The sequence below is a fragment of the Hypomesus transpacificus genome, chromosome 8, assembly GCF_021917145.1.
Source record: "Hypomesus transpacificus isolate Combined female chromosome 8, fHypTra1, whole genome shotgun sequence".
Lineage (NCBI taxonomy): Eukaryota > Metazoa > Chordata > Actinopteri > Osmeriformes > Osmeridae > Hypomesus > Hypomesus transpacificus.
Genome location: NC_061067.1, coordinates 745,016 through 768,504, shown reverse-complemented (window position 1 = coordinate 768,504; position 23,489 = coordinate 745,016). Strand labels below are relative to the sequence as shown.

Genomic DNA, 23,489 nt, shown 5'->3' with positions numbered 1-23,489 from the left:
GTGGCAGCAGGTTAGAGGGCTACATCATGCTGGGTTAGAGGGCTTCATCAGCATCTCCACTGTTTCCTCTGTGGGAGCAGAGCAAGTGGATTTGGATGAAATGCAAAAACAGGGAGTGAATTAAATGGATATAAAGAAGTACTGGAGTGTTCTCAACCAAGCCACCCAGAACTGACATGATCATGTTATCCTGCATGGCTGTCTCCACCCCCGTCCCCCCCCCGTCCTCCACAGGACGGAGACACTGACAGAGCCCTCTCTGTGCTGTTACTCAACATCACAGTCACTTGTCATACGCAGATTCACTGAAGCGATGTTTGTGATATGGTCTTGCAATACCAGCCTTTGCTGTCATGTCTCTGTCTATTGGAGGGTCTGTTTACGCATGGCCTTGAACATTTATCCATGACATTCAACATAAAAAGAATGCATTTGCCTTAAATATGAAATCCTCGTCATCTAGGAAAGCTAATATGTTTGAAAATGATGTTGGCAATTATGAAGCTATTACTTGCAGACAGTTCACATAATTGCTTTTTGACCATGTAAAATTGAGTGCTCTCTTATCAGCTAATAATATTGTAATTAATGCTGACTCACATTGGGATAAGACAAGGCAAAGACATTATTAAAACCTCTACACAAAACCCTGCTGAGCCTTGTCACCAAACCAAAGAAATGCCCTTGCTCATTTTTCCTGGGTGATGTGAAACGTGTGTTCATTTCACTCTGTATTTGTCTGGAGTATAACAAATAATTGCGACCGTTTTTAAACCGTTCTTTGTGCAATTAACAACTTCATCCTTCCTGTCATAAGCCACAAATGGGAGTGACTTTGACAGCGATATGCAATGTTTGAACATAATACAACAGGGACACATTGTACTCTTCAGAATCCGTTGTGACATATCCATTTTCCTGTACACCCAGAGGAAATTTTGTTTTTGTGTCCTATTTTGTCAGATGGGCTGCAAGGCGGTGATAGTCTTCTTCCAGTACTGCATCATGGCCAGCTTTTTCTGGCTCCTGGTTGAGGGCCTTTATCTCCACGCCCTATTGGCTGTGTCTTTCTTCTCAGAGAGGAAGTACTTCTGGTGCTACATTCTGATTGGCTGGGGTAAGTACTGACAGAAACGTGATGGTCTGTGGTGGGCATTCTGTGTTTTTATTAACCTCTATATTTTTACCCCCTTGTCTGCAGGAGGACCAATGCTTTTTATCACGGCTTGGAGCTTTGCCAAAGCTTACTATAATGATGTCGGGTAAGGAAAAACCCTTCTATGAGTACAGCAGACTTTGCAAGTCTAATGCATTCTAATCGTGATTGATTCTCCTTGGCAGGTGCTGGGATATCATTGAGAATACCGATATGTTCTGGTGGATCATTAAAACGCCCATACTGGCATCAATTCTGGTAAGTTTCTGGCCCTAGAATAAGCAAAGTATGATTCAAATTTCATGACTTCAGTATTTTGATAGGCAGTGATAGATTGACACAGTGTGATTTGAAATTGAAATTTCCCAAAAGGAAAGCAGAGCTCACTACAATCTATCTATCAAAATGATTTTTTTTTCTCTCGGTAGTTGGCTGTCAGGTGAAACAGGCTATCACAGCCAGGTGTCAGTTATCTTCACTTGGTGGATGATTGAACTCTGTGTTACCCTGGAACCTGCTGTAGGTTACAGCGACATCCATCCTAGTGAACCCACACACAAGAGCTCTTCCTAATGTTAGCGTTTGATCAGAGTAAGAATGGATGATACCTATGTATTATAATCGACGCTGTAGATTCTACGGTCACGACTCATAACTTGTCAGGTTCATCACTGGCTGACTGTGTTATTTTCATCTCGTTTTGATAGGATAGTTGATAGTCTCTGATAGTCTCTGATAGTTGAAGCTTTTAAACATTAAAATCCGTTTTATCATAACACAGAGATTAAAATGTTTTCTTAATAATAGATCTTTGTGCCCCTTGGTGTATGTTTGTAGATTCAAACCCCAGGAGATCGTGGGAGGTTGTGGTTTTTTGTGTAACACCTTAGAAATGTCTTTGTTGTCGTGCAGACAGTCGCCTCTCTCTGTCTCCCTCCCACATGTGAGCAAGATGAATTGTGCTCTCGGTGGCACAGATCAGGCACAAAATATCAATAAAGCTGAAGGTGTGACGCACACTTTCACTCAGGCTCACACATCAGGAGGCTTTTACATTCAGACACACTGACAGAGAAAGTCACCGAGCGATATGCGTTGTCAGATGTGACAGAGAGAGAGGGAGAGAGGACAAAGAAGCATAAGAGGTGTTGGTGGAGTATGAAACAAGAATGAAAACAAGAGACCTCAGGCGTTGAAGATGAAGGTTTCCTAGGCCTGCACCTACTGTGAATGAACTGTCTTCTTAAGCTTGGCGCTTTTATATTTGTAATGAAAATTGGTAGCATTTCTCTGAAGTCGTTGTTTAGCAACGACCTATCAGAGAAAAAGTGTCGTCCAGCACTCCATTATTGATGTGTACTGTTATTTCCTTGGCACCGACAGGGCTGCAAAATGTCGACAAAGCACTGAGGTTTTCTTTCAGTGTTGTTACATCCCTATTTGCTGGCTGCTGCCTTTGGGGTAACTACAGAGTTTAGAGATGAGCTGGGATTACCAAGTCCCAGGTTCTCTATTGGGCCTGGCTAAGGGGGCTGAAGAGCTGTTGAAGCAGCCACACAGCTGTGCAGCAGTAGAATTATAAAGTATAAACTAAATGTATGAACTCATATTGCTATGGCAGGTAGTAAGTTCTACTACAGTAATTCAGGCTAGTTCAGTGTCAAATTAAACAATTTGTCAATTCATATAACTTAAGTAATGAAAATCTTTCTTGAAACATGTTTCTATCCCAAAAACATGCTTAACCCGTTAATGAATAGCGTCACAAATATGTGATCGTTCAAATGTGGGTCCCACAGCTTAACTTCCCAAATATGTGATTTTGAACTGTTTCAATTGAATATTTTCAGATAGACAAAAACTATGCGAGAAATGCCTTAGTATGCCTTCAAAACGTGCTAATGAGAAGGCCAACAAGTAACACTAGCATGCTAGGTAACTTTGCCCGGAAGCTAACTAAGCTAGCCAGCTGCCGTTTCGAAAAAATAACGTTGAAAATATTTAGAGCTCACTCAGTTTAAGGCTTACACACTGGCTCTTCTGCCCGTAGATGAACTTCATTCTCTTCATCTGCATCATCCGGATACTTCGCCAGAAGATTAACTGCCCAGACATTGGAAGGAACGAGTCTAACCAGTACTCGTGAGTACATCAGAAACTGAGCCGGGAGATTGTTGGTGCCTTTCATTTCTGTTCGTTTTTTTGTTTTTGCTTGTGGGTTTTTTGTGTTCTCAGCATACTATTGAAGCTAAATGATTGTCAGTCCAATCACATAGCAGGCTGAGTCTGAGCAACAGACCTGGACCTCTGGGGCACCATTTAAACCAAATCTAACATTACTTGGAATTTTCTCTACCATGTTAAATGTGCCAACCTCCAACCACACTCGAGGGTGGGCTTTTATCCTCAGAGCAAATACGGCTGCAGTGACAGAACCTTTCAGGCCACGGATAGGCAACTCGCCACGCTAAATCACATCGCATAGAAACCTCGGGCGGTGACTGACTTTATATTAGGCTTTAATTTTGTGCTATGGGTCTGTAAGTGCCTCCCTGTAATGGAGGTGATAGTAACACAGTTATGCTGGTTCAGCATCAGGTTTTTGGTTTGTTTTCTGTCATACTCTCTTAATGGTTTGACTTTACCTGGAAAACCCTTCCTTTGGGTTAGGGTTAGGGTTAGTCTTGGAAGTTTGGATGGAATGTTAAGTGCAGAGAAAGAGCCTCGTATATAATAATTTACTGATCTTTTTTTGTCATTCCCTTGCGCAGGCGGTTGGCTAAATCAACTCTTCTGTTGATTCCCCTATTTGGGATCAATTTCATCGTGTTTGCCTTCATCCCAGAGCAGGTGAAGACTGAGCTGCGCCTGGTGTTCGACCTGATACTAGGATCTTTCCAGGTACTGTGTGTGAGAGATAAGTTTCTTCAGTGTCAAAGTATTCAACACAACGTTTTGAAGTTGAATTAACTGTTTCCTCCACTACTTGTGTTTTATTATTAGTATTTTTTTCAAGTTTACCTAGTGTTTTTTTTCTCCATCAAATGTAGTAATTTATCTTGGTGGAAGTGTATTAACTGAAACAAATTACTTTGTTCATGTGTTGATCAATTTGTTTAGACAAGTTGTAAGAGGGTTAGATCCTGGTTGATATCTCCAGTTTTCTGCTCACTGTCAGCAACAGTGCTGTTGGAGTGTTTCTATATATCAGTACTCTAATCGCCATGGCAGGACTCCCGGCACATTTTCCTGGCTAATATAGCCCCTGTGTTACTGTTTTAGACCCTGATGTTATTTCGGTCCATCACGTAATGAGAAATGATTGGGGAATCAGCCAGACTGGCCCACTGGCTTAGCTGCCAACAACACAGAGCCTGGGAAACCAGTCTCCTCCAGCCCATTGTTCCTATCATCCTTCCTCCCAAAATGACTAATTAGTCAAGTGAAAGCTTCATTTTCTTCTTGCAGTATAACGCCAAAAACCCTAATGCCCATCTCTCTCCGTCTGTCTCCAGGGCTGCGTGGTGGCCGTCTTATACTGCTTCCTTAACGGAGAGGTAGGCCCTATCAGCGCTACATCAGCACTGCCCCCAACATTTAGTCATTTAGCAGACGCTCTTATCCAGAGCGACTTACAGTAAGTACAGGGACATTCCCCCCAAAGCAAGTAGGGTGAAGTGCCTTGCCCAAGGACACAACGTCATTTGGCACGGCGGGGTATCGATCCGGCAACCTTCTGATTACTAGCCCGACTCCCTAACCGCTCAGCCATCTGACTCCCAACACTGTGTCTGGAAACACATGGTCCCTTTACCTCCCTCATCAGGGAGAGGATGCAGGGCACGCTGGTGTCCATCACTCTGGGTGACAGGACCCTGCGGTTTGTCTCTGACCACCCCTTGGCAGAGTCCTAGACACACACACACTGCTAATATTGCACGAGGGGAGGAGGTCTTAATGGAATGAGTCATCAACGTGAATGCCCTTCCTCCTCACCCCTTCAGTGGTTGTCCCCCACACCATACTTCCCCCTCACACCCTGCAGAATGAGAGGCCAGTAAAAAGCACTTCCTCCTTGTCCATCTTTTACTCCGATATTCCTACTGAGTCTGCCTGTGGGGATGGGAGTTATGTGCCCAGCGCTGCCCCAGATTAAATCACAGAGATGCCATGCTTAGTTGTTGTGTGTGCTTGGCTGAATATTAATGTGCAGTCGTTAGTCTAGATTCCTTTATATGGCCAATGATTTGTTGTGGTTTGTTTCAAAGGTACAAGGTCACCCGTTAGACCTGAAAAGATTCTAAGAATCTATGTAACCATAGCTCAAGTTAATATGCGTATGCAATATGGTATAGACAGGGTCAATATTGTACAGATGTCAGTCAATGTTCGGGTGATGTGTAGGTTACCCTGAAATAATGGCTCCTTCATCATGACTCAATTCCAGGGGACATATAAGGTCTAACACGTGTTCTACAGCTTGAAAAGACTGCACTTGTACAGTATGTCCTTGAAAATATTTCTACGTCAACAGATGAATAAACCGTGAAAACCATGTATAGAGTTGCAGCGGAAGTTTATGTCAGATCGAGAGTTCTTTCCTGTTCGGTTCACACAACTTGAGGATACTAAATAAACTTTAAACCAAGCTTGATCTGATCCCAGCATCTCCATGCTGCCTGACCTTTATTAGATGTCTACACTGTACACAAGCACTTCAATGTCTTTGCAAATAGGATTAGAAACATGTCTGGCTGCCTCAACAGACAACATCCTTGATGATGATGATGATGATGATGAATCAGAGAGTCTTTTTTCCGTGTCCCAGGTTCAGGCTGAGATCAAGAGGAAGTGGAGAAGGTGGCACCTGCAGAGGTACATGAGCTCCTCGGACACCAAGTACCAGCATCCTTCCATGGGCAGCAACGGCACCAACTTCAGCACCCAGATCTCCATGTTGACGCGTTCCAGTCCTAAAACACAGCACGCCTCCTCGTACTGCCAGGACGAGTCCTCCATCATCTGAACGCACACGCAGGACGTGCGCACACAGACATGCTGACAAGCACACGTGCTAATATACAGTCTCTCTCTATCTCACGTTCACTCTCTCGCTCTTGTCTCCTCACACACGCACGCACACGCACACACATGAATGACATCAAGAATGTGAAAGCACTAGTTCCTTGTTAAAGAGAGCTAAGAGATACTATTCCAGACTAAACCAATGAGTATCTTCTCTCTGTGTAAAAGTCTTGCTGGTTGGTTACTTGACTGTGCAGGCAGTGTAACATCTTAAGAACCCTTCTTGTCGGAGTACATAGAATGGAGTGGAGTCAGGTGGCTGAGCGGTGAGGGAATCGGGCTAGTAATATGTGGTATTTTATACCAAGAAAACACGGGATTAGAACGCTCTCCCTGGGCTCGTGGCTGAAGGACATTAGAAGGACCACTGAAATTCACAAGAGCAGAGGACAAAGCCAGCACAATCCAGGACAAGAGTTTATATCTGGTTTATGTCTGGAAGGATATTAATCTGTGAAATATGTAAATGATCTGCTCTTATTAGCTATTCTTATTAAGAAGTGTGTTCTGTTATGGCATCTTATCTATTATGGTCCCTCTCCCTCTGCTTTCCCTTAACAGATCATTCCTAGGTCAACTATCTGGCTGTGTGTTATATTCCCTACTTGTGTGACAGTGCGTTTCTTAGCTCTCAACACTCCAGTTATGATAGCCCCAAATCTGTCATAAGATGTCTTAAGGGTGACAGTGATGTGTGACAGCACAAAGTGGGATCAAATATTTTTCAAGTTGTGGCACATAGCTGTGAAATCTGATTTGTCTAAAGGACGTTGTTTTTGAAACCATGTGGTTGGAGTTAATAAGAGATTGATTTAAAAACTAGTAAATGGTTTTTTTTTTGTATTGAACCCCAGAACAGAGTCTCTTTAACTCACAATACTAAGACACAAAGCACTGAAAATCTTCAACCACTGTCCAGAAATCAATAATCTTTTTTTATTCCCTCAGTCAAGTTTGGGTACAGCACAGCAGACAAAAATATTTGTAATAAACAGTTAAGTGTAATTTTCATTGTGAGTCATAGATTGGAACAAGTTTATGTTAAAGATATGCCTTGCCATAAGTAATTGAATAAGAACAAAACGACTGTCTCTTCTACTGTGATTGTACATCTGTGTCACTTTGCATCATTTTGTCTCTCTGGACCCTACGTGACTGTCATGCTAATGAGTGCCAGCTATCTGTGGGTGTGACAAGCGCTATAAGAATGCCTTACAATGATTGGATATTGTACAGGAAGTGTACAGTACAGAACACTGTTCAGAGGCAGTGTTTGTGGTTTCACAAGGTGCATCAATCTGGGTCATTTAAGCTACAAGCAAAAGGATTCACTTTTTCTATCACTGGATTTCACTAGTCTTCAATAACACTTCACAACAATCACAGCATTGACAGGATTTCCTGATACACTGGTAGATGCTAGATGCTATTTTGACACTGGACATTTCCCCCAACCTACAGTAGCAGATTCTCCCATTGCATAGGACAACTCTACATGATGTACGGGTTTCCATCGACATGCGTGGCTGCATGTTGTCGTCTGACGTGGACACGACTGACACGTCCTTGCTAAGCAGAATGCCCACATGGGGCTACACGGTTTACTGAAGCCATCACTTCCTTAATGAGGAGTCAGACTTGCTCTGTTAGGAGAGTTGTGTCTTTGCTAAAGCGCTGTGGCAGTATGTCTATTTCTGCTGAGGATAAGGGTTGGCTTTTTAACCTGCAGAGTCAGGAGAGACGATGGGAGTTGCGTAAAGGCCGGAGAAGCGACAAAGTGTTAAGCTGTCCTGTCATGGTGATGCTCTTGTTGTGCTTTCCAGCTCACATGGTTAGACTTGTAGCTATACCTCCCTTTTGTTCCTCAAAGGAAGTCAAGTCCTACCCTGCGTGTAAGCTTCGGGGGTTGGACGTGCTAGACCCACCAGGATACTCAGAGCAGGTGTGTTTCTGCAGATTCAGAAACTCTTGAGATGTGATATTTTCCAATGTGGATGTTGTACCTTTTTGGGATATTGATGATAAAATTCACAGTTTGGTGGCTGGTTTCTCTTTTAATGTCGTGTGTCAGCCAAAGTACCTCTGGTGTCATGATGAATAATGTACCTTGTTTTCAAACTAATGTTCATGTTAAAAAAAAAAAATGTTTTATCTCTGTTTATTAAACAATTTATGGATTGTGGTAATGTCCTCTGGGATGGTTATTGTGTAATATGTAAAATGATACTGTAAGTAATTCAATACAATATTTAGTTATCAATAATTGTAAATGTGTAGTAAGATGTACAGTGTATAATATGAAATAGATGTATTCTCACATGTGATATGTTGATTTGTTAGAATTTGTTGTGTAGGAACTGGATGTTGTAATTTAATATATTTATACGTATATGTCTATTTATATAAAGGACTATGGGTAATGTATACTCAGTTCAAAGCATGCAGCAACAGTAAAATGATGTGTTATGTACTGTACATGCCATGAAGATGTTTCTCACTGAAAATAGAAGTGTACCAGAAGTGGTAATTTAATGTAATGCTCATGCCCACATACAAAACAAGCCAATATTTTTATATCATGTATTTTCTCCTTTCATTTTAATGTACAAAATATGTAAATATTTTGTTATATTGTTATAATTCACAATTCAAACCAATAGAAATAAACATTTTAAGAACCACATTGAATTAGTTGGATAATGGAATTATGGTCACGTAAAAAAAAAGATCTGTTAAAAAGAAATCGATCGCGGTGGTAAGAGCAGAAACACTGTCCTAATTTCTGTTAAATAAACAGCTCAAGGCATGCTTATTATGATACAAGAGTGGACTGTCTCGCGGTATGAAACTGCACTTCAATATGCTGTCCACGGACCTCCAAAATGTTACATTGAAAATTAATTATAACAAGAGATATTTTTTCCTCAAGTGGAATCCAGTTGTTGCAACAGTAACAGTAGCCTAACTGAAGCTATAATTAATTAAATTCAGCTGGCAGAGAGCTTTTAATTGATTCTTCATATCGCATGCCCAGTAGAGACACTGAATCATCCGTGTATGTTATTAGTATGTTCCCTTGCTGATCCATACAATGGCTGTCTAATTAGATGTTGGACGTATTCCCAAAGTCTCTGTTCATTTCTCCCTTTGTATTTATGAAATTGTGGTTTTTGATGAAGGCTGCAAGTGGTAGCCCCAGTTTTCAGTTGAGTTGGCAATTATAACAGCATAAACAACAGGATAGCCTACTTTAAAAACAATTACCCTGCCGTTCAACCATCATATATGATGCCTATACTTGGTTGCTCTATTCTCCCAACTGTTGACATGGTAGGTTTCACTGCAATAGTTCCAAGCCTGCTCGAGAAAATCCGAGAATAGCCCAGATACTCTATTTTAACTCTGGAACCCCAGTTTTTTCATGTTCTCGACAGTGTTTCATTCTCTCAATGCTTCCGACTGCTTTGACGTGTTTCAATGTGTAATCTGGATAAATCAGATGCGTTATGTTTTTATACCCTCATCGTTTTATGTTTGTACCCTCAACATGTGAATCGCCTGATTTCTGTCGCCCGACGTCAGCTGGTTGCGAGGCCTTAGCTCAACACCTTAAATAACAAGAAAACCGCTCGAGGCTGGGACTCCCTGCACGGTAAACCAATTAAACAGACTTTGCCACAGCAAGCTTCACTGATCCAATGCCTTTGGGTTCGATATTTTATGAGCTCCCACAGGGAACCACCTAATGCAATATAAGATTCAAAGTAGTCTTGATGTTTCAGTATCAACACACAAGCCATGTTTCGAAAGGCAAACGGATCGAGAAATGTTACTTTGTAAAGTTTACTAATTGATTGTTGTTGTAGAGTGGGATACTTACATCTGACCACTAGGGGCAGTAGCCATTGCTGAGTAGGCCTACAGTATCCTACCGCTCTCTACCCTGAGGTAGCCAGTTGATGTTTGGTCGCTATGCATGAAAGCCACGGTTTTGGGGTTCTCAATAAATGTGTCATTAGCAAAGTCTCTGACAGTCCCACAGGGCCTCCACTGAGCCAAGCCATCATTATAAGGTAAAAAAAATTGTACCCTGATCAAAATGTTTCGCCAATACCACATTTCTTACACACAACGTTGATGTTTGTAAGGGCCTGGAAGGAGATGGGTATGGCTGCAGCCTGCAGCCTCCCGCCTCATGCCCTCCCGTCGCATGCCCTCCCGTCTCATGCCCTCCCGTCTCATGCCCAAGCTGTCCAACGGTAAATTCAGAGGGTCAAAAATACGAAATCGCGAATAATTTTACGGATCGAGTTAAAGGTAGCCTAATGAGCACGTTTGTTGCAATAAATTGAAATATTATTGATAAAATAATATATGTTATCAATATATTATTTGCTGATTTCTGGATGTTATTGTTCTGTCCCTGATGTTAACGAATATTTGATGAAACCTGCGATGACCTTCATTTAAAACTGCATCAGCGTTTTATGTTGACATTTGTTAGCGAATATTAGCTAACGTTGCCTAGAGCAATTTATGGTCGCAGACTTTGATGGTTTCTTTTTGTGATTTTCCTTAAGGTACAAATCAGTGTCTTAAAAATAAAGAACACACCCCAGGTGACAAAATGCTTGTACCGACCATCATTGTCCCCCAACCGTCGTGGTTGTGCCCAACCTTAACCTCGAGACGTACGTCTGGCCTTAAACTAATCCTAACTTCAACCGTCGTTGTGACGCCTAAACTCAACCGGGCCTCCTAGGCTGCAGCCGTAGAATAGATTTTAGTTTGTAGTCTAGCAAAAAAAACGTACACCAAATGAGGAAGGAGAAATAGCGGACCAGACAAGCTTTTATTTCGAAAAGTAGAGGCATGAGACGGGAGGGCATGAGACGGGAGGGCATGAGACGGGAGGGCATGAGACGGGAGGCTGGAGGCTGCAGCCATACACTCTTGCCTGGAAGGGCCTACTTAAGCGTTAGGCATTTGTAATTCTATGTTAAAAATGTTTTTGGAGAAATGTCAGCTAATTGGCTGTTTCCCAGTGAGACAAAAATGCACGGCAGATGTTTCGCCTGAGAGCATATTTCAACATTTATATCATTGGTTAAACATTCATGTGCTAGATACTCACTGAATCTTCACAGGTACATATATTGAGTAAACTGTCCCCTGTTTCATACATACTGCATATATAGGTTATATACTTGTGCTATATGGTGCCTAGTGTGTATCAATGCCTGTGGTTGAACAGCGCTGGGCAAGACTTTATAGTTTCCCCCCGTGGTACCATCCCAGCATCTTGGATACATGTCAAAGTGGATTGGCTGTGTGTGGTGGGTATTAGAAGGTTGCTTATCTGTGCCTGATGTCTTCAAACGATAGTCTTTGTTTTTCAAATTCTTTATTTCTAAGCAGGTACTCTATTTTACTCTATTTAAGCATGTACATATTTCAGAATGCTACTAGTACTAGTATGCTATAAAAATACATTGTAATATAGTAATTAACAGGGGGTCAGATGGCTGAGCGGCTAGGGAATCGGGCTACCAATCATAAGATTGCCGGTTCGAGTGCAGCCATGCAAAATGACGTTGTGACCCTGGGCAAGGGACTTCACCCTACTTGCCTCGGGGGGAAAGTCCCTGTACTTACTGTAAGTCGCTTTGGATAAGAGCGTCTGCTAAATGACTAAATGTAAATGTAATTAACACCAAATAAATGATTAGCCTTTTCATTCCTGCTGAATAGAGACCCCCAAACGAATCTTGAATTTAGCCAGAGGTTTTGGAAATTGCTTTGGCTTTTTTCTGCCTTTGATCCAGCCCCACTCCCACCCTCCTCTTTATAGATAGCTTTCCAAAACAGGTACAGTTGCTTAAAAACTGATAGCAGAATGCTATTTCAGTCAATCTGCATATGATCAGAATTTCAGAGCAGGAAAAGGTTTGAAATGAAAGGAAAACATTTAATTCATTCATGACATACTTGTCTTCAAAGGAAGCTGACCTCTTGAAGTAAATTGAATAAACTTATGGCCAACCAATGCCCTGACATAAAATTGGCAAAAGAAAATATCAAACTTTCACAACTGGGCAGTATGTAGTTCTTTCTACAAGATGACTTAAATCAAGAAGTCACAACAAGAAGTGAAGGAAGTTCTTCTTGTACTGAAGGAAACACTGTTTCATAACCTTTGTATCATGAAGGACCTCGCAGTTCTTTTCTCAAAATCCAAATGCATTGAGACAGCACAACATTGATAAGGAATGACAGAAGAGGAGAGTACCGTTTGAGATGTGTAAGTGATGGTCAGTTACTGCTATTGTTCTGACCATATGACGACATCTTTCAAAATGAATATCACCAGGCCTCGCAGAGAAGCTTGTGCATGTACAGTATGTCTAAAGAATGTGGAGCCCCTTGATAACAGTGCCACTCATCTCGCGAGTGAAGCAACAAAAAGATGAGAGCGTAGAATCATCCCACATCCCCAAAGTCAACCATCTCATTATCTACAATCCACTAAAACTCTGCAGTAAAGTTTTTGAATCATTAAAATCGTTCTGTGAGAAGTTCCCCCAACAGCTTTAATTTCAGTTGGATTTCAAACAGTTTCTACATCAGGGAATGGTCTTTGGGATGCAGGGACAGAGACTGACTTGTTTGAATCTTGTTCTCTCCTGGCCTTAAACATCTGAGGACCAACCAAAACCTACTCCAATACAAGAAATTCATCGTAGTAGTCTCCTAATGTAATGTCAAGGGCTGACTTCAGAAGCAAGCGAGGGAAATGTTCTGTTGAAAGGTTTGTGTTGGGTTTCACTGCAGTTGCTATATTGGTAAAGTATGGAGAGATGGGACATCAAAGATGCTCAGCCTATTATTGTTGACTGTCCTGAAAGGCATGAGTAAAGCCCCTCAGGTAGAACAGCATCCCCATACTCATTGGACCCAGCCAGCGTGGCCTAAATTAGTTTATATATTTATTTATATATGGGCATGCTCCTTGATACATCTCAAAATTATAATTTTGAGGAGCGATCAGCCTAAGGACTGGGTTTTGATTGAAACGTTTGGGCAAAAACATCCCCATAGCTGGAGATAAAGAATCAAGCAGGAATAAACAAACACCGCGGCAATGTTCAAAAGCTGGACTTTTTCTATTCTCACCAGCACATAAGACATCGTCATGAAAGTATCAACTTTACCTACAGGCCTACTGTAACTCTTGACTGAGTGCATAGACAGTTTTAAATAAAGTCCTGTCCTTCTGAATAACAGTGTCAGATAACTCAGCTTGGTTACAACTCTGCCAGTCAGCCTTTCCAATAACATTTTCGTGATGTTGCTCGGGGGTAGGAAGTTAATACCTTGGTGGTGTCCTGCCTAGACTGATACGCTTCATCAGAGAACCCGGAGCATTCGAAGCAGTGGGGAAGGATGATAAATGAGCTCAGAAACTGTCGTCAAAGTGCAAACTGCGGCTAGTTGCTTAGCAGGTGTCGCCGGCCAGGCGCAGCGATAAACACGGAGAGGAGATTAAATGGATAAGATGGGGCCGACAACACTGCAGTGTTCCACTTTGATTCAATCGGCCTTCAATCAGGATTCACCTTTGATTAGCTACATCAAGACCTGGATCGTATCCCACAAACCTCTTCTGAAGTCTTCAACTCCCGCAGCTAAGCACTAGGTCTAGCTAGGTCTTCAGCTTTTTGACCAGTCAGGCTGTTTCTGGTTCTGCCAGACAGTATAGTTGTAAAAAGTAGGATTGAGGATGTGTGGTAAAGTCAAGCCTATACTCTCAGGTACGCAACAGTTATGACTAAAAGGTGCTTAAAACAACATAGATGTTAAATTACACCCTGCTCTAACTAAGCACCCTGCTCTTACTAAGCTCTTACTATCTGACTAATTGACACAGCAAGGATTCATTTTGGAGATGAATGTCGAATTGAAATGGCCACTTCATTCTGCGAGACTAATCATGATAATGATTAATAGCAAATTAACGATAGAACAACTCATTTCACAAAGAGCAGCTTGACTTGACATACATGTTATCTTTGTTTATTCGTGCTCATGATATGTACTGTACTGTCCTAAATAGCTGCTGTTGGCTGGAGAATAATCCGCTCTAATGGTGTCCCATGACAGACAATATAAAGAGAGGCTTCAACACAATGGCTCCATGAGCTTCACATCTGAATTATTCAACATCCGAGTATTTCATATCTGAGTATAGATTGTTATAAATAGAATGGCCTGGATACCTACTCTGTTACAACATAGGAATCGCCAGAGGTGGGGGGGGGGGGGGGGGGGGATAAGTGTTGATATCCAGTAAAGTTGGCCCAAAGTGCTGAATTAGATCTCGGAGGAGAGAGTTTGGTTCACTATAATATATACTTTAAACCCAGGAACATCAAAATGAATGCCTCTTTCCTCCAGTGTTTGGAAGTTAAAAATTAATGCAATCATGTCAGATAGCAAGCTATTTTGTATGTTTGGGATAATATAGGACAGAACCATTGTTCCGATAGGCACTTCCAGACTTCAGGCTTTGGATAGAAGTGACTCTGACACTTGCTTGATGGTGACGGAGATGTGAATGGATGTGGAACAGTAGAAGGAGAGTGGTGGGTGGGCAAGTAAAAATAACCAACACAGACACCAACATGGAAGGAAGATGGAAGGTTGGGTGGTGGTAGTGGTGGGGGTGGGGGTGGGGGGGGGGGCATGTTGTGCTGTCTTGCCACAATTAATCCTGCTCCTAATTAGAAAGGAAGTTATTGATCCCTCTACTGAGGCAAGGATCCACAACAGATCATTTCAGGTCTTGGTTGGTTTCCCATCCTGGCTCCTGTACCATTGAGGTTTTTTTTTACTAACACCAAGAGTGATAAAAAAGTGTCGAGGGAACCAAGGGATATTGTCCCCAGAGCATGAAAGTAAATTACATTTGTGCGAGAAAGTCACAAGTCACTATAAAAAAAACTACAAGTACAAAAGTTTTGAAGAAAATGAATCTGAAATCTACCGTAAAGAACAGCCAGAGGTCATTATATAGAAAGTTAAGGATTCTGCTTTTTGTAAATAGTTTGCCATTGATCCAGTGCTCTAGTAGTATTACCCAGGACTAAGGCTTCTCTCAATGCACCATATAAAATATTCATGATATCATGCAATGTTTTATGTGACCTACCTGCACAGGTTCCATTCTTTACCTCTTCTCTTTCTGATCATATTATTCCTACAGTTGGTCTTATTTTCACACAATTTAACATTTCAAAGAAACTTGTTTTATGAAAGTGGGACACTTTTTTAAGACTGGTCCTGTAACCTACCCGGTTTGGACAAGAGGTCCTCAAAGAACAAAACTAAAGTCACGTCTAACTGTAGCTCTGACAGCTGCTCTCAGCTATACTCTGTGTTTCTCTATTAAACACCTCAGGGGTGCCATAGAGCTGGGACAAAGATTTCACAGGTGTTGAATTAATATGTATGATAGAGGAACAGTTTGAAATGGTTTGCTCCCCCTGCCAACTATATCGGCTAATCAAGTAAAAGGGTTCTAACCTGGTTGTAAATCAGGATAAGAGTGTCTGCTAAATGACTAAATGTAAATCAGTTATGAAATACATTGAATTGTGAGACCTAAAATCATTTGTCACCTCCTGATTATAATTATAGGGTTATTATAGCCAGGGGAAAGTCTATTCATATTGTTATTTTTTTTTGAAATAGCAACTACCTAGACCACCAAGCAAAAAAAAACTAACAAGCTCATTTGACATATAACTAACTGATTAGTTTGAAAACGATCCCAATCAAAAGTTATTTTCTACAATACGATTATATCATCTTGACAGGGCTGTTTGACAGTCAAGTGCCATGTCAAGTATATTGTCAACTCAAACTTGTTACACTGAGGATCCGTGGAACAAAATGATTTTGTGTGACAGAGTAGAACATATTAAGAAATTAATCGGATTAAATCTCAAAATTGCTTTCTCAGTTAGACCTGAGAGAGGCTTTGGTGTGGCTGTCTGTGTAAGTGAAGGTTCACTGACCCATGGAGATCTCTGGTCGGGAGTAAATTGGATAAATTCAGGATAAATTCCTGAAATTTAGAGAGGGATAAAGATAGCGCTGTCATTTACCAACCCGTACTTCACAGGGGCCCCTCAGGAATAATTGTGAATGAGCTATAAAAGACGAGCAAACCGCCCAGAGGACCTGCAAATTGATTCTGGAAATATCGCCAGCACCATAACCCGGACTGCCCATTTCTCACTGCCAGACCTGAGTGGGTGCAAAGGTCTTCTTTATCATTAAGTATAATTTCATCCTGTCAAGCTCACTGCCTGACCCCTTTAAAGAAGAGACTTGGGTAAAGCTTACTGGATCAAACAGCATTTTGAGAGAGAACCTCATATGATTATACTTGCCTCCTTCCTCCCGCTTGCTGCATGTCAGATGAGCGATGAGGATGTTTTATCGCTGGTACTAACGTGAAACACATATTCTGTACTCGACTTCACTAGAGGAACTTTGTCTTGTTGAGGCATATTTTGCTTGTGAGATCTTGTCTTCCATTCAGACTTGGTGAAGCCTGAGCAGATTGTAGCCTTGGGTGCGTTTTAGTCTTCCCAGATGTCAGTCTTGTTCTCTGTCTGCCATAGCTGCACAGTGGAGGGCTGTTTTCCTAACATAAAAGAGAGCCTTTTCCTGATAGCTGATGGTGCACTTACCACTGAAAAACCTTGAAGACCACAGCACAAAAGGGGAGAGATTGTGCTCAATGTTATCTCTATGACTGGAACACATACACCTAGTTTCAACTGATGAAATGATCAAGCTCAGCTTGGTACAACCTCCTCAGAGGCAACTGAAGTGGTCACCTGGGCTAGTCCAAATCACCAGCTTACCACACTTTTTTTGTTCCAATACATGGCACCATATGACAAACCTAGTTAACCACAAAGTAGGTTTGGAGAAATCTAACCCTACTGTTAGGTATATTTCTCTTTATCAAGTAATGCACAGAGTCGATTAAGTCAAGGAAGTTCTATTTACATGCGCATGAAGCATGGAGACAAGTCTAAAAGCTTCACAGTAATAGGCAGTTCTTTTACACATGGTTTGAACAAGTTACAGGATGGAGACAGGACTTTTCGCCTCCCCCATGTGGAGGTGGAAGTCTTTCACCATTGAATGTCAGCTAGTCCATCTAAAGCTTGTGGAAAGTTTCATGCTTCGTTTGCAACATGTATGTGATACCTGCTCCTCATACATGCACTGAAAACTATCAAACAATCAGCATATTTAACCAAGGCTTCAAGGCAAACAGGAACATTTCTTGAGTGGTTTCACAGTCTGCTAAACCACTGCAGTGGTTTCTCTTTCTGAGCGCAAAGACGTCACACACACACACACACACACAGTAGCATTATTTTCAGCCTGTATAACAGGGTTCAAACATTTCCAACACCTACTTGATACAAATCATAGTTTACGCCTGAAATTGAACTATTGAAACGTATTTGGGGAAAAGGGGACTTGCTGAGTTGAACAAAAAATATTCTGTTACTGATATTACTCTTTACAGGTTAATTTAATATATCCATATTCCATATCTTTTTATAACAGTGATTGTCATTAAACAAATGTGGAAGTAAAACTGGAATATTGTAGCTGAGTGTTACCTTTTTAATTGTGACTTCATACCAATGTGATACTAGAAACAACATTCCGATTCAATATACAGTTTTCATGGAAACAGATCAGCACAACTGACCGTTGTGAAGACAATCCAGGCTCCGGTTTTCGAGCAACCGTTACCATGACACCAACAGATATTTGCTGTATTAGAGCTCCCTCTGTTGTTTATTGAAAATCAAACTAAGTGTTGTTTGAATGCTTGAATTATTGACGCTCGTTGCCATGTGAGTGACAACTACAATTACAATGTGGACACAAGGACCGTGTTTTAAATAATGTCACGCATGCAAAAAGACACTGTATTTATTGTGTCAATTTCACCGGTTTATGACAGAGTACAACATTACTAGTTACCTCACTATATTTTAATGGACAATATGGTATCCAAGCATTATTTCATACTCATTGTTTTTTACTCAACAATGGCTTTAATTCCATTTTCAATTAGTTGTTTTTCTCACTTGGGTGAAGAAACTGTCCCAAACCATAAACAATCCAGGAAAAGGATAACAATCCAGTGATGGTAGGCTAAACTTAAAAGTGCTTCATTTGTTAAAGTAATTGGAGGGAGACATACCAAAAGGTCAATCAAGTGCACATGCAGAACACATTGCAATTGTTAACAAATTTTAATTACTGCTGCTACACACTGCCTGTCCTATAAAGCAAACATTACCTCTTAATTTTAAGACATTTTGTAAATCGTATAAATAACCACAAAAATTCAACAGAATTCACCACATTACTTAATATATGGCAACAGCCTACAATGGGTCATTCATTTGGTCAACATAATACACATCGCACATTAGTCTACTCTTTATAGAAATAAACCACAGCAGCATGTATATCTCTAACTACTCTAGATTTGAGTATTAAACTGTTATATTGTTCTTTTGATAAGCTATGTCTGAAAAACCAAAACTTCTATACTGTACTTTTGTCACTTAAATGAAAAAATACACTACTTTCCTATACTTCAAATCCACAAGCAGCTAAAACATTTGAATAGAAATAAATTCATGAACATGTCTATTAGTTATAGCAGCTATCATCGTATACAGACAATACAAACTATACCTCAGGAGTACATAGTAGAAACACAAGTTCACAATCCAATAACTTTCCAATCAATTAAAAAATTTGAATAATTTGAATGAATTTCTGCAGAATTTCTGCAGAGCTCATTCAGTAGCTCACAAAATAAGAAATCTACCTATAGTGCAAAGTGATTGTAGGCCTATTCTAATATAGAAATATTTTAGATTCATTGCCCCACACATTACTAATCAGTGCTTCTCAACAAAACGTTTTAAAACATCTTTACTTTAGACTAAAGAGTCTTGTGTAAATGTCAGTAGTGGATGTGAAATATTCACAAACTGCCCCTTCAGTGTCGCTGTCAATCATAGAAAATGGGTTGTTTTAAAAGCTGGGTCCATTTGATCATGGCTTTTTTGCTCAAATGAAGCACATGATGTGCTTATTACTTATTACTGTGACCCATACTAGTCTGGCAAACGGAATAGAGTCCTCAGATTACAAAATCCATACTGAAGCACTTGCTGGTAAATATCTAGTACCCTGTGAATGTGTACAATACAAAATAACTGAATAGTTAACATATAATACAAATAATAATTGCAGGCATTAACAGTAAGGCATGAAAGGTCATGTTGCTTTAAGTCGATTGCCATTAGGTCTAAACAATTAGCAATGATGCAACACCCACACTTTATAACACAGTATAAGTGTTAAATGTTATGACAGTTATGACTTGTCAACTCTGTACCAATAATGATCCCTAACTAAGCAACTCTTACAAACCCTGAACTGTTAAAACATAACACTGATCCACCTGAAAAGAACATTTTTACTTAAAGGACATTATCATGGTGTATGTAAAGCATTACCCTCTTTGAAAGTTTTTGTAAGACCAAACTTTGGTGAGAAACTTTGATACATTTTCATGTACTGGACATCCTTCAACAAGCTACCTGGCATCGCTCAATCACTTATTTAAATCATACAAAATTCCCTTTACAATTTCCTTAGCTCATTAGTACTTCAGTCATTGACTCACCCAAAATTATTGCCTTTGCTTTTGAATTAATATTTAAATTGAAATTTGGATCCAACATGTCAGCTTTACTCTGTGCTATTCCAATGGGTCTTTGAGGCTATGTAAACAAAGTACCACTAGTAGTCAGAAAATAATCCTTCATATCAAACACTAAAAAAACAAATTTAAAAACCCACATTCCAGCGGCTTCCATCTTCATCGACCCCTACCCTCCTTCCTCTTTAGTGTTGCAGAGTGAAGAATTGTAGACAAGTGGTGCCGCCTGCTCAACTGTCCCCTGCCCCTCAGACCCCACAGTCATTGGTTCTGTCCTGGAGTTTGCGGGAAAGGATGAGCAGGGTGGAGATGGAAGCAACAGACATGTGAAAGAGCAGCTGCCAGATGTTCCTCAGGCCGAACAGGAAAACGTTGCATAGGACGATCACGCTTAGCAGACTGAGAGACTTCAACTTCTTCAGAGACGAGTGGAACAGGTACAGGTGACACTGTTCCAGCAGAGAAATAAAAATATTGTTATTACACCAATATGTGTGGACAAGTGAAATATGCCAGCTCAATCTCAAGGGCTCCCCTAAAGAATTAGCTGTACAGTGTGTAATCACACCTTTTTTTATTTTTACAAGGCAAGCGTAGATCATGATTGACTGGATGAAAGTAGTAAAGAGGATATTCTGGACATGGAAGGAACACATACCTGACAAACACAGCAGACAAATGCCAGGAGAAATGCCACAACATTCCATATTCCTTCATAATCATCCTGGTTGCAACAAAAATATAAAAACACATACTTCTAAATAAGTAGTAAATCTGACCTGATGTGAACATACACACAGGACAAAATACATAACCAAGACAGCCAGCTGGAAATTAAGGAGTAGTTAAGACCTGAAAGAATGTATATAAGTCATTATAAAAGGGTGGGTGGTCCAGGACAATACCTGAAATGTGTACTCGATAAGGTGGATGCCCCTGATGAGGTTCAGAGAAGCACACACAATGTTCAGGACCAGGGAGAGGATGCCTGGTGCTGTTACTGGTGCCAGTCTCTGATTCTGACCTGAGAGAGAAACACAAACAAGTTAAAGTGCTGCAACACTACTTCTGCTAATATAAGGGACCCGACGAGAATCCAACAGCATGTGATACATGCATGTGACGTGCTGATGAACTGTCTTTAGACAGTACAAGAAGACTCTCACCAGAGGCTGGGACTGGTTCCAGGTGCCCATTGGCAGCACCGTTGGTGAGCTGTAATTCCTCCAGAGAGAGGACCTGAGGGGGTCGAGTCCTGAGGTCCTCCTGGACCTCTGCCAGGGTGACCTCCAGGGTGGGACAGCCCTTCTGGTTGTACTGCTGCTTCAGCCTCTGGATGGTGCCGTCTGCCAACCAAGACACAAGAAGAAGATGGGAGTCAGATAGCTGAGCGGTTAGGGAATCGGGCTATTAATCAGAAGGTTGGCGGTTCAATTCCCGGCCGTGCCAAAAGACATTGTGTCCTTGAGCAAGGCACTTCACCCTACTTGCCTCTGGGAGAATGTCCCTGTACTTACGGTAAGTCGCTCTGGATAAGAGCCTCTGCTAAATGACTAAATGTAAGAAGATGAAGATGACAATGGTAGGACATCCTTTCAGAGCATTGGGATATTCCCAATCCACCGCTCACACTTGACATGATGATAACAGACACACCATCTACGAACAGAGGACTAGTCTACATTATATCCCCATGGAAACACGTTTTTCAAAAACATGTTTTTGCAACTTGCCAAAATCCAGGAATGGGTAGGGCCTCACTGCCAGGGCGACCCTGGCGGAGTCGAAGCATGCTGTGAACTCCCAGCGCAGGTCCTCCAGGAAGCAGAAGGCCAAGGCTACAGGCAGGCTGTGGTGACACACCGTCATATAGGACACACCCTCACAGGAGATTAAGCTGTATGGGAGCGAAGGGAGGAGGGAAGAGGGGGGGGGGGGGGGGGGGGGGGGGGAGAGAGGGGAGGGAAGAGGGGGAGGCAAGAGGGGAAGGGAGGGAAGAGGGTTAGGGGGGAGGGAAGGGGGGGAGAGGAGGGAAGAGAGGTGAGGGGAGGGAAGAGGGTTAGGGGGGGAGGGAACAGGGGAGGGAAGGGAAGGAAGGGAGAGAACATATAGAGGAGAGAAGGGGATGGAATTGGAGAAAAGATTCCATTCAACAAACTTGACCCTCTCTTGAAACAGTGATACATGGTTTTAGTCTAGTCTAGTTTCCTTACTAGATGTTGAGTTCATGACCCTTGACCACCCCTCTCTCAGGGAACAGGTTCAGAGTCTTGGAGATGGTTTTCAACTGTTGTTTCCGCTCCTGAAGTTCCTTGTTGTGCTCAAAGTCTGTGGAGGCCGAGAGGGGAAGTCCGTCCCTTACCCGCACCACAAAGGCAAACAGGATCAGAGGCATGATCCACAGGACCCCTGGGGAACACACGGCCTTAGAGTAGACAGGGGGAGAAAAGAGGTAGAGACATAGATGAGAGAGTATGACCGTTAATGAATCGATATTAAACGCACTAATTGAACAGGTGTTACGCATACTTATATTGTTTTTCGTTAGAAGGCTTGTAGTATGAACTTGTGCCTAGGCTTATAAATGACGAGCCGGTTAACATAGTAACGGAAAAATACATGTGGGAAGGGGGGGGGGGGGGGCGTGGCTAGCCATTATTAATAGGCCTATGCCAAAAACATGTATACGAGGGTATATAAATATGAGAGCAATCAAACATTAAAAGACTGCGCGATGAGTGCCAGCTAGCTGCGCGTTTTGTCAACTATTACTTATCAGCTGCAGTCATTAGCAAGCAATCTTTGGGGAAAACTCAAATTCAGGACTGGTGTACCACCCGCCTAATGCACCGTGGGACGACCAAGATCGAAACGAGTGTTCAGTACCTAGCTTAGCTCTGCTAGATGCTGTTGTTAGGGGGAAAATGTACTGTAATGCCATACTTATAACCTTAGCTACCTCTTATTTTAATAATCTAAACAATGCCCACTAATCACTAGTGTCCACAATGTACGATATTGGCTGACTAGCTACTTCCCACATACAAAATCCTATAGTGCAATGTGTAAACCAGACTAGCTAGTTAGTATGCCTGCTAGCTAGATACCCATGCCAGCGCAAGCTAACAATGCTAACCGCTAGATAGCTTACCTCATCATCCTCCTACTGCCGCTCAGCTCAGCTGGTTTCTAATGTTATACGTTCTATTGAAAAGCGAATGTGCTGAGTGCTGTAGCGCAAATCATCAAACGATAGGTAACTGATTGCACGACTACTTTTATCAGCTCAACTGGTCTACTACTTGTTTCCCAGCCGCTAAGCTTTAGCTGTTGTTTACTTCCTAGTACAGCTGCAAAGCAAGATGCAGCGTTTGCTGCCACCTCGCGTTCATAACAATGAGA

General features: G+C 41.6%; 2 protein-coding genes across 7 annotated transcripts in view; one reads left to right on the top strand and one right to left on the bottom strand.

Moving 5' to 3' along the window:
* vipr1b (vasoactive intestinal peptide receptor 1b) overlaps positions 1-8,924 on the top strand; it is a 45,786-nt gene extending 36,862 nt beyond the window's left edge. For 5 of the 6 annotated variants that reach the window (XM_047023997.1, XM_047023998.1, XM_047023996.1 and 2 more), the window contains 7 exons: positions 964-1,117; positions 1,202-1,262; positions 1,342-1,414; positions 3,207-3,298; positions 3,928-4,057; positions 4,672-4,713; positions 5,985-8,924. In XM_047023997.1, the coding sequence (XP_046879953.1) occupies positions 964-1,117; positions 1,202-1,262; positions 1,342-1,414; positions 3,207-3,298; positions 3,928-4,057; positions 4,672-4,713; positions 5,985-6,182 (750 nt within the window). In that variant the 3' untranslated portion in view covers positions 6,183-8,924. The remainder of the gene's footprint in view (positions 1-963; positions 1,118-1,201; positions 1,263-1,341; positions 1,415-3,206; positions 3,299-3,927; positions 4,058-4,671; positions 4,714-5,984) is intronic. The other variant, XM_047023999.1, reaches the window with a different exon arrangement.
* A 9,328-nt stretch (positions 8,925-18,252) lies between these two features.
* sec22c (SEC22 homolog C, vesicle trafficking protein) lies at positions 18,253-23,440 on the bottom strand. Its single transcript, XM_047023681.1, has 7 exons — positions 23,239-23,440; positions 22,301-22,512; positions 21,821-21,984; positions 21,254-21,433; positions 20,993-21,111; positions 20,746-20,811; positions 18,253-20,536 (listed from the first exon to the last, which is right to left on the bottom strand). The coding sequence occupies exons 2-7, from the start codon at positions 22,480-22,482 to the stop codon at positions 20,336-20,338; spliced, it is 912 nt and encodes a 303-aa protein (XP_046879637.1). The 5' UTR covers positions 22,483-22,512; positions 23,239-23,440; the 3' UTR covers positions 18,253-20,335.
* Positions 23,441-23,489: the final 49 nt, after the last annotated feature.